At 43.3% G+C, this 12,147-nt stretch overlaps 1 protein-coding gene across 1 annotated transcript in view; it reads right to left on the bottom strand.

The window, feature by feature from the left end:
* The window catches only part of CALB1 (calbindin 1), an 83,522-nt gene that overhangs the window by 22,287 nt on the left and 49,088 nt on the right, over positions 1–12,147 (bottom strand). The window contains exons 5-6 of the mRNA XM_077270806.1: positions 5,121–5,177; positions 4,006–4,083 (exon numbers count right to left, since the gene is read on the bottom strand). Of these exons, the coding sequence (XP_077126921.1) occupies positions 4,006–4,083; positions 5,121–5,177 (135 nt within the window). The remainder of the gene's footprint in view (positions 1–4,005; positions 4,084–5,120; positions 5,178–12,147) is intronic.

Below are 12,147 nucleotides of genomic sequence, written 5' to 3' on the forward strand. Positions count from 1 at the left end.
ACTCCTCTTTGGTCAGGCCTCATCTGGAATACTGTGTCCAGTTTTGGGCACCACAATTTAAAAAAGACATCAACAAACTGGAGCAAGTTCAGATAAGAGCGACTAGAATGGTGACCGGTCTGCAAATGAGGAACGGTTACAGGATTTGGGAATGTTTAGCGTTCAAAAAAGAAGACCGAGAGGAGACTTAATAGCTGTCTACAAATATCTCAAGGGCTGTCACATTGTAGAAGGATCATCTTTATTCTCATTTGCACAAGGAAACACTAGAAGCAATGGGATGAAAGTGAATGGGAGGAGACACAGATTAGATATTAGAAAAAAACTTTTTGACAGTGAGGGTGATCAATGAGTGGAACAGGCTGCCAGGAGAGGTGGTGAGTTCTCCTTCAATGGAAGTCTTCAAACAGAGGCTGGACAGACATCTGTCTGGGGGTTGGACCAGATGACCCAGGAGGTCCCTTCCAACTCTATGATTCTATGATACAGTCACTACATCATGCTGCTCTCAGATTAGGTCTCAAAGGGAATCTGTCACCAGGATTTTAAGTTCCCAAAATAAATGTTTGGCTCCTGGGATGTGGATGAAACCAGGAATGAATATTGAAAAAGTGTTAGTGTTGCTCAATGGTGGTTAGGTTCAATAGATCCCAATCTACCAGCAGATCTCAAACAGTGACCCAGTAGACGTTAACGTTAATTCAATCTGTTTTCCTCCTGGCTACACCTTAGGGTGACTGCTGATCCCCCCAATTCATGTATTTGCCTGCTTTATACTAAAGTGTAATGTCAGCAGAAAGCAAAGCTGCCAGAAAACTGAGAGAAGGATTTGATAAAGGTGAAAAGAGCTGATCTGCTTGATAAAATTGATATATAGTTTATGGTCTGATGCAGAACTTCTGAATAAAGAAGTCAATCTTGTCAGGACTCCTAAGACGGACAGTGAGAGCCCATTCTGATCAGTGCGGGTACAGACAAGGCTGACACTCCGGCATTGTGGTTATATGGTGTCTGAAATGTGACTTGTCAATATTCATTGTCTTTTACCTTATTTGGTTTAGAAAACCACTGTCAGATATCCTACAATAGAAAGGAACTAGTGGTTGCAGAGGGCATCTCTCTCGCTATCACAAGGGCAGCCACAATGTGATTAGCTCATTGTTAATGAACCCTTCTAACAAATGTCGATAGTCCATCATTAAATTATCTGGATATTTAAAAGGGAACCTATCATGTGCAGAAACCCTATAAACCTGCATATATAGTGCTAATCTGCAGGTACATAAGGTTTAAATCCATTTTGACAAGCTTATTGGAGCAGCGGCTACAGGGCGGAAAAGAAATCATATTCTCCCTGCAGCTGCTCACTGCCAGTCATTGGGGCGGTGCTGTGAGCGGTTACAGGCACCGCTCACTACAAAGTGAATGCGGCTAATCAATCAACAACCATTTCATTGATCGCCTGCTCTGCACACACACGCTGCACACATACTACAGAGCAAGCTGTCAAACAATGAGCATAGTGAGTGGTAACTGTAACCGCTGCCTGCACCGCCCTGATGGCTAGAAGTGAGCAGCTACAGGGAGAATATAGCTCAATTTTCTCTCTGTAGCTGCTGCTCCAGTAATCCAACCAGACATGATTTCAACACTATTTACCTGCAAATCATCACAATATCTTCAGCTAAATAACATTTCTGGACACAACAGGTTCCCTTTCATTATTTTTATTACGTATTCTTTTTTCAAACTTTAAAGCAGCACAGAAAATATCTGCACATGTAGCTTCTCTGCCAAGTCCTCACTGATCCAATTCTTCTATGACCTTGATCGAGACTAATCTCTGCCCTGGTTGGCATCACAACAGTTCAATAAGTAAAATGCTGCAATGGAAGTGAAATATTTTGCCCTGTGTTCCACTGGTATTACTCTCATGATTAAAGAAGAGGGAATTTATAAACTAGTATACCAGAATAAAGACAGAACCAATAAAATAGAAAAAGTCAGCCTAGCTCACCCACTAAGATTAAAGACAGCAGCCTTCATATTGGAGACGGTGCACGGAAAAAACTCCATGGCAGAAAAACAGGAAACTTTCAAAGAATCTTTTCAATCTCTAGGATTCTTTCATTTTTTCAAGCTTTTAATAATGTGAAATAAAGGAATCTTTTTAATTTTTTTTTAGACATATTGCCGGGCATTGAAAGATTTTTTGACAGTAAAGATAGAGTTTTGAATTGAGATGAAAAGGCTTCAAGCATAAGAATCGCTAAAAGCCTCCTCCTTTTCTCTAAATCTGATCATTTGTGATTTCCTTTGGAAAAAAAAGTAGATGCACTCGACACAAGTCCACATTTCACACCCATTACCCCATAGAACAATCATGCATTCTTTAACCCCTTCATGACCTGGGGGTTTGCCATTTTTCGCTCCCCTCCTTCCCAGAGCCATAACTTTTTTATTTTTCCGTCAATATGGCCATGTGGGGGCTTATTTTTTGCAGAACGAGTTGTACTTTTAAACAACATCATTGGTTTTTGCATGTCATTTACTAGAAAATGGGAAAAAAATTCCAAGTGTGGTGAAATTGAAAAAAAGTGCTATCCCACACTTGTTTTTTGTTTGGCTTTTTTGCTAGGTTCACTAAATGCTAAAACTGACCTGATATTATGATTCTCCAGGTCAGTACGAGTTCATAGGCTCCAAACAAAGTCTAGGTTCTTTTTTTATCTTAGTGGTAAAAAAAATTCCAAACTTTGCTAAAAAAAAAAAAAAATTGCGCCATTTTCCGATACCCATAGCGTCTCCATTTTTCGTGATCTGGGGTTGGGTGAGGGCTTATTTTTTGCGTTCCGAGCTGGCGTTTTTAATGATACCATTTTGATGCAGATACGTTCTTTTGATCGACCGTTAATGTCACTGCGACCAAAAAAACGTAATTCTGGTCGTTAATCCTTTTTTTTTCATTGATAGATCGGGTGATTCTGAATGCGGCGATACAAATATCTGTATGTTTGATTTTTTTTTATTGTTTTATCTTGAATGGGGCGAAAGGGGGTGATATAAACTTTTATATTTTTTTTCATATTTTTTAAAACATTTTTTTTATACTTTTGCCATGCTTCAATAGCCTCCATGGGACAACTCGATCGCCTCTGCTACATAGGAGCAAAGCTCAGATCGCTCCTATGTAGTAGAAACGTCTGGTTGTCATGCCGACGCATCGCTGACCCCCGATCACGTGATAGGGTCAGCGATGCGCGCATTTCTGGCCCGATGGCCGGAAGCACTAGTTAAATGCCGCTGTCAGCATTTGACAGCAACATTTAACTAGTTAATAGCGGCGGGTGAATCATGATTCCACCCACCGCTATTTTGGGCACATGTGGCAGGGGATCTGATCTCGGACGTACTATCCTGTCTGAGATGAGAAAGGGGTTAACGGTGGACAAAAAAATCTTCTTAATGGGTCATGTTTTATCAATAGTGGTTGACCAGGACCTCTGCTCATGGCCTTCCAGTGCCATCTATAGAGACATGTGCCTAGTGTGCTCTGGAAACACAACTGTCTGTAAATTTACAGTTTGGCCAAAAATGTATGTTTTTTTCTGCTCAACACTGTCTGTAATTCTTTTTCATATTTTGTACTGGGCAAGCGCTTTAAGGATAATGTACTCTTCCTGACTTGAAAAGGAGTAATTCCCTGCACATACTTCTTTCCCACCTGTCTGTCTTCATTGCGCAAAGTCAACTCTGTACCGACTCCCAAAGAAGCAGAAGCAGCAACCCAACAGTGGTACATGCCGACTCAACACCGGCGGGCCAACCCAGAGGGGCGAGTGTCTGATTGTCCGGTGTATGTTTGGGATGAGAGGAGTGCAGTACAGGCAGCAGATTGCCTGTGCCAGCGACCTGTCTATGACAATAAATATTCAGTGCTGACACTAGGACCATAAGAACGGGAGACGGGGCAGTTTACACAAACAGAGTTGAGTTGATTCTCACCATAGTCTCCGTATATTCCTCAAGCTTCGAATCTTCGTATGGTTTGTTTGCCTTCTTTAACAAGTCTTTAAGAAAACTCTGTTGGGATAAATAACACATATTTCAGAGGAATAAACCTTTATCTATGAAGGAGCAGAAAATAAGCATCTGATTGATTCACCACATTTGAGTAAGGTCACATTTTGCATTGGAGGCCAGCCAGTACGAAAGCCCAAGAAATATTACAGTAGTTGGGCTAGAACCCTGCTGGTCAGGCAGTTTTCGGCGCTATGTCTCTGAATTATTATATCTGTCTGATTATATTATATCTGAATTTCCAACCCTACAACTTCAGTACAAGATTTATGGGACCTGCAGGGAAAATCTGAATATGATATAGGACAATTTACCCTCAGAGTGAATGCAAATAATATAATTTAATGGTACTGTACATCAAATGAGAACACGAGCTCTTTTTTTTTTCTATACTTTTAATTACTCAGTCATTAATAAAACATTTTATTTTGCTTGACACATTGACATAATCTACATACTGTTGTCACATACTATTTTGTATCCTGGCTTCTAATGAACTCCATAATCTGTGGGTGGTATTGCAGCTCATGTCCATTCAGATGAATACAGTTGAGCTGTAATACCAGAAACGACCTATGGACAAGAGTGGCGCAGTCCATAGGCAGAGGACTTGACCTCTAGTGCCACCTATTGGAAGTAAAAAATCCTAATAGTCATTATTGACTCTTTAACGAGCCTTGCCACATGACTTAGGATAAAAGCCAAACCAGAATCTCAATTTACAGACACGTGTTTCGGGGTCTTGCGCTCACCTCAGTGCAAAGCATGATATCTGATTTGGCTGTATGACAGGCCTCTGACTGGAGTCTAAGGGATACTGTCTCTCCTTGTGGCAAGTGGCATGCTTGGCATGCCAGTGTAAGGAGACTTATTGGCCATGCAATGCTCCTCTAGGAAATTGGGGTATTTCCCCTGCTCAGTGCAAACATGGCTGATTATTATATAAACTTTTACTTCTACATAAAGGCAGAAGACACCACTTTAAATTACATCACAAGCCGCTCCAACTAGTAAGTCTCTATAGTATATATTTACATTACCTTAAGTTCATCTGTTTCTATAAAGCCGCTATGATCAGTATCATACCTCCGCCATGTCTACAAGAATAGATAGACACGTAAGAATAATAATAAATGTAATATGAATGTAATATATAAAATAAAATAACAATTCACCTTATATATTAAAATAACATATAGTAATAATTCCTACACTGCAATACAGATTTTCTGTGGCATGTGTAATGCTAAAAAGGTGCTATTGGTTTGAAATAAAAAAACATCTGGTTGAAGATAGAGATGATGGAATCTATTGAAAATCAAATTTTAATTTTTTGTCAAATTTTGTCTATTTCCAATAAAACTTTTGATGGTTCTGTGATCGTGTCCCAATAACTTAGCAATTTGAAGAATGTTGCACGCTTCTGTAAGACTTATAACAATGCTTGACTTTTCAGAGTCAGTTAAGTCTCTTTTTGGCCCTTTTTGATTGACGAAAACAAGCTGTCTAATAATTCTGAACACCTTGATAAAGAGTGTTGTATTCTTAGGTCACACCCTCCTTATTACACAAATACACATCACCTGATCTGCTTCATCCAATAAATATTCAAGTTTATACAGCGCAGAGTGGGAAAATCTGCATAAAAATGATTATGGTCGAAATATTCACTTGCCCAATAATTATCATACAGTATAATGAATTCCCATTGAAAGAGAGACTTAATAAATTCTATAATAGTAACATTAATAATATTTTTTTAATTTATCAAAAGATGAAGACAATAGGTTAAACAGGGAAAACATTCAGAAGATATTTGGTAAGACGCATAAAGTTATAAAAGTCCCAAAACAGTTGGTGCATAGTATACATCTTATTTATTGCCAAAATTTGCATTTGAAAGCTAACACTTTTTTTTTTTTAGTTAATCTCCACAAAATGTTGCAGGCTACAATAAACACCAAACCAATCATGTATGTATTGTGGTAGATAGTCTCACTCGGCTCTACATGGAGGTAAACACGAGAACACTTTGGCTTTAGAAATGTACTTGATTTATTTAGATGCATCATAAACCAAGGTGAAGCACAAAGTAAAACACGGCCCTCTGGGCAAAACAGCAAAAACTAAAAAATCAAAACGGTAGTACTAGGCACAGTCCTTGTATTAGTGGGGATCAGCCCACTCAGGGTTAGCAAGACCCACGGTTCAGACACAAGCCGAAACACAAACAATTCTCTGGAATGTTCCTTTCCAGACACTGAACTCTGCTGCATTTGGAGGCCAGCTACTTAAACCCCAGATCACACCCTGAGGTGGAAATAAGGTGGACATCCTCCCACCCACTCTATGGCTGTCCACATAAAAGCCAGCCCATTATACAAATTAGCTTAACCCCTCACCACACTTAGTGTGCTGGAGAAAAAACTCTGGGTAATGGGTAATGACGCCATTAGGCGTAGTGAAACATATCTCCCCTCCAGCATTTTACCAGTTACTTTGTCATGATATATATTGTTTACAAAGAAATATTTCTCATAGCAATATCTCAACATCTCTCATAGAAAGTCATTAAAGAGCAAAAATCAATAAATATCTGTTTTCTGAGTATTTACAGAAAAAAACTTAGAAAATGAAGTGAGCTAAAAAAAGAACATTAATCCATGGTTATATTCTGGGTGGCCTGTCTCAAGAGGTTTCTGAGAAATCTTTGAATCCACATGATCTCTGGTAATGATACAGCACTGACATGTTCCATAGCTTTTTATACAGAATGTAATGAAAAGTAATGGAAATGTATCCTTGAAAGAACTTTGAGAGGTGGATGTACGAATATTGACAAAGTTATGCTCCTAATCAAAAAGTTTAATATTTCAACCACTGCAACCAATATCACAAATATTCCTTCTCTTTTTCTAGTAAATTAAAGTTATTAAAGTAGACTACTTGCCCTTGCCTGGCTTATTATATGTTGACCCAGGGGTATTTGAGTTTATTCCCTAATTACCTTCTAATAATGATAATGAAATCATTTGTCTCATCTTGTCCAAGTCTATACAGCGAAGATGATAAATGAGCAACAGAAACCAGGATTCATTAGCCCGATGTGATTGCTCTAGAGCAGAGGTCCCAACCTTTGTGACCTTGGGAGCCACATTCAGCTATGAAAGAAGGTCGTGAACCAGATCCAGCTCAGAGAGAGGGCTGCGAGCCACATCCAGCTCAGAGAGAGGGTCGCGAGCCACATCCAGCTCATAGATAGGGTCACGTGCCACATCCAGCTGAAAGAGAGGGTCGCGAGCCACATCCAGCTGAGAGAGAGGGTCGCGAGTCACATCCAGCTCAGAAAGAGGGTTGCGAGCCACATCCAGCTCAGAGAGAGAGTCGCGAGCCACATCCAGCTCAGAGAGAGGGTCGTGAACCACATACAGCTCAGGAGAGGGTCGTGAACCACATAAAGCTCAGGAGAGGGTCGCGAGCCACATCCAGCTCAGAGAGAGGGTCGCGAGCCACATCCAGCTCAGAGAGGGTCACGAGCCACATTCAGCTCTGAGAGAGGGTCACGAGCCACATTCAGCTCAGGAGAGGGTCGTGAACCACATACAGCTCAGGAGAGGGTCGCGAGCCACATCCAGCTCAGAGAGAGGGTCACGAGCCACATTCAGCTCAGGAGAGGGTCGTGAACCACATACAGCTCAGGAGAGGGTCGCGAGCCACATCCAGCTCAGAGAGAGGGTCGTGAACCACATACAGCTCAGGAGAGGGTCGTGAACCACATACAGCTCAGGAGAGGGTCGCGTGCCACATCCAGCTCAGAGAGAGGGTCGCGAGCCACATTCAGCTCAGGAGAGGGTCGTGAACCACATACAGCTCAGGAGAGGGTCGCGAGCCACATCCAGCTCAGAGAGAGGGTCGTGAACCACATACAGCTCAGGAGAGGGTCGTGAACCACATCCAGCTCAGAGAGAGGGTCGCGAGCCACATTCAGCTGAGAAGAGGGTCACGAGCCACATCCCCATTCACAGTAGTGACACCCAGGGCCCTTATTACAGGTATAATGACAGCCAAAGCTTTTCCACTGAAATCAGTATGGCAAGCTACAGGGTTTCCAATTTTACCCTATTCAGATTTACTCTTCTGTGCAGGGCTACACACAAAAGTCGCCATTTAGAGATTTACTGTAGCTGTTTGCTACACCTTGTGCGATTGCACCAAGATAGCAGAAATCCGCGAGCCACACATCACGGGTTCACGAGCTACACGTGGCTCTCGAGCTCCAGGTTGGGGACTCCTTGTCTAGACACCAGTGTGATGAATGGAATAACTGGCAATATTTCTTTATAAATTCTATTCAATATATTCTATGTAAAATATGGGCAGGGACTTAGAGAAAGGTAAGGAGCAATACCAATGGGATAATAAACATTTCTGCTGAACAATAGACGTACCGATGTAGGAAAGGTCATTCACACCTGAGTGGAGCAGTTTGTATATCTTGGCCACTCATGTACTTTGCATTGGAGCTGCTACGATTTGCAGATTGAGAACAAACATGATTGTTACCGTACATGAATATGTACATAGGAAACACATATCTGTTCAAAAAGCCTTGTGAATATGTGCAGGAGTGAACACATTCATAGTATTTTAGTGAGATAACATAAGGGGTGTATGAAAATGTACCAACAATTTTTGTAGAAAATTATATCAACCAGAACCGTGGAGCACTCGATCGAGTTGGTGGGGATTAGGAACTCGAGTTTGAAATTATTTCCAATGAAATTCAATGAAATCAGCTTTCACACCTTTCCATTTCCTTTCAGTATCTTAGTGGGATTTCTCAGCAAACCTCATTTGTTAAAGCTGTACACAGTGCAAAATTATTACAATATCGGGTTTATGATTAGGTTTATTCAGTATACCCACAAGATTACAATCCAAATACAGCATAAAACATGAAAAAAAAAAACCAACAGCATAACTTGCACATGCCTGAGCCAGGGTTTCACCTCATGTCTTTGTCTGGTGCATGAAGGTGTGTCCTAATCTATTAAGATATTTCATTTAGTGATTAGGACACTCCTTTATGCCCCCAGAGGTAGCAGTGAGGCGAAACCCTGGCTCAAGCTTGTGGAAAGTGCATCACTTTTTAAACATATTTTATGATAAATAAATTTTTATTTTAATTTTATAAGTATATTGAATAAAACTTGCTGGAGTTTGGATATTGTAATCGTTTTGCACTAGTAAAAGCTTTACCTTCTAACACGAATAATGTTTGCACAGAAATGCTATGACAATCCTGAAAGAAAGTGAAGTGGTGCAAGAGTTGATTCCATCAACAAGTTTATTCAACCAGACGAAGGCAATGAAAACTGTACAACACCTATCTAAGAGTGATTCTCCAGGTGAAGAAAAGAAAATCCTGTCTCTACGTGAACGCTTCAGGAAAGTTTAATGACACAATGTTGAGCCCCCCTTCATTATGTAGTGATATCGCATCTCCTGAGCTCCTTCCAGGTATATATGCCCCCTATTCTGGTATTTATGTTTCCCATCCTGGTATATATGACCCCCATCCTGGACCTCTTCCTGGTATATGTCATTCATCCTTGGCCCCTTCCTGGTATAGTTGTCCCCCATTTTTGGTTCCTTTCCTGGTACATATGTCCCTCATCCTGGGACCCTTCCTGGTTTATATGTCCCCCATACTGGGCCCCATCCTGATATATATGTTCCCCATTTTGGTCCCTGTGCTGGTATATATGTCCCCATCCTGGTATATATGTCTCCAATTCTGGTATATATGTCCCCCCTTTTGAAATTTATGACACCCATCCTGGTATACATGACCCCCATCCTGGGCCCCTTCCAGGTATACAGATACCCCATCCTGGGCCCCTTCCAGGTATATGTCCCCCATCCTGGGCCCCTTCCAAGTATACATGCACTCCATTTTGGGCCCCTTCTAGGTATATATGTCCCCATCCTGGGCCCCTTCCAGGTATATAGTCTCCCATCTTGGGACCCTTCCAGGTATACATATATCCCATCCTGGGTCCCTTCCAGGTATACATATACCCCATCCTGGGCCCCTTCCAGGTATACATATACCCCATCCTGGGCTCCATCCAGGTATATATATGTCCCCCATCCTCGGCCCCTTCTAGGTATATATGTCACCCATCCTGGGCCCCTTCCTGGTATATATGTCACCCATCGTAGGTCTCTTTCTGGTATACATGTCCCCATTCTGCCTCTGCATTAAAGAAACAAACATTCTATTCACCTTCCTCCAATCCCACGATGTGCAGCGTCCTCTCCTGTAGCCGGCACAGAGGCCATCAGTAGACATCGTCATGCCTGCTATGATAGCGCATGTGACACTATTACCTGGCACCCCAACATCAGCTGCCAGCCTCTGATTGGCCAACGGCGAATATTGCAATGCATGCAGTCCTTGCTCTGCAATACACCAGCTGGACGTAAATCCTCGGCAGGCCCCCCTCCGGTACGGACATGGTCGCAGTCGTAACATCTGTGACTGCGATGGTTACGTCCTTGGTTGTGGTGTCTTATCTATATATATGAGGCATCATGATTACTCGCTAATCCCGCCCCCTGCACAGTAGCTCCGCCCCCCACCACATCACCACACAATCCTGCCCCCACCACATTACCACACACAATCCGCACTACATCACCACACATAATCCCGCCCCCCACCACATCACCACACAATCCCGCCCCCCACATCACCACACAATCCCGCTCCCCCACCACATTACCACACACAATCCCGCCCCCCACATCACCACACACAATCCGCACCACATCACCACACATAATGCCGCCCCCACCACATCTCCACACAATCCTGCCACCTCACCACATCACCACACATAATCCCGCCCCCACCACATCACCACACATAATCCCGCCCACCCACCCCATCACCACACATAAAATCACCACCACACATAATCCCGCCCACCCACCCCATCACCACACATAATCCCGCCCACCCACCCCATCACCACACATAATCCCGCCCACCCCATTACCACACATAATCCCGCCCCCCCATTACCACACAATCCCGCCCCCCACCACATTACCACACAATCCCGTGCCCCCACCCCATCACCACACATAATCCCGCCCCCCCACCCCATCACCACACATAATCCCGCCCCCCACCCCATTACCACACAATCCCGCCCCCCACCCCATTACCACACAATCCCGCCCCCCACCACATTACCACATAATCCCGCCCCCCACCACATCACCACACAATCCCGCCACCTCACCACATCACCACACATAATCCCGCCCCCCACATCACCACACATAATCCCGTCCCCCACATCACCACACATAATCCCGCCACCTCACCACATTACCACACACAATCCCGCCCCATCACATTACCACACATAATCCGGCCCCCTCCAACACATCACCACACATAATCCTGCCCCCCCACCCCATCACCACACATAATCCCGCCCCTCCACCCCATTACCACACATAATCCCGCCCCCCCACCCCATTACCACACATAATCCCGCCCCCCCCACCACATCACCACACATAATCCCGCCCCCCAACACATCATCACACATAATCCCGCCCCCTCACCCCATCACCACACATAATCCCGCCCTCCCACCCCATCACCACACATAATCCCGCCCTCCCACCCCATCACCACACATAATCCCGCCCTCCCACCCCATCACCACACATAATCCCGCCCTCCCACCCCATCACCACACATAATCCCGCCCCCCCACCCCATTACCACATTACCACATATAATCCCACCCCCACCACATCACCACACTATTGTTATTAACTTCATTTTAAGTTAATTAACCACCTGTGTAAGCGCTATTGAATGTTGTCATTATTTACTTTAGTTTAATCACCAGCAGCGTTAATTAGATAGCAATGAGCGTGCCGAGCGTTAGCTGGCTGGAAACATCTAGTGTTGTTATAATTAGTGTAGGAGAATGTCCATGTGTTGAAGATGAGCAGTGTTGAGGTCAGATGATTAGCTAA

Source organism: Ranitomeya variabilis, chromosome 6, assembly GCF_051348905.1.
Source record: "Ranitomeya variabilis isolate aRanVar5 chromosome 6, aRanVar5.hap1, whole genome shotgun sequence".
NCBI lineage: Eukaryota > Metazoa > Chordata > Amphibia > Anura > Dendrobatidae > Ranitomeya > Ranitomeya variabilis.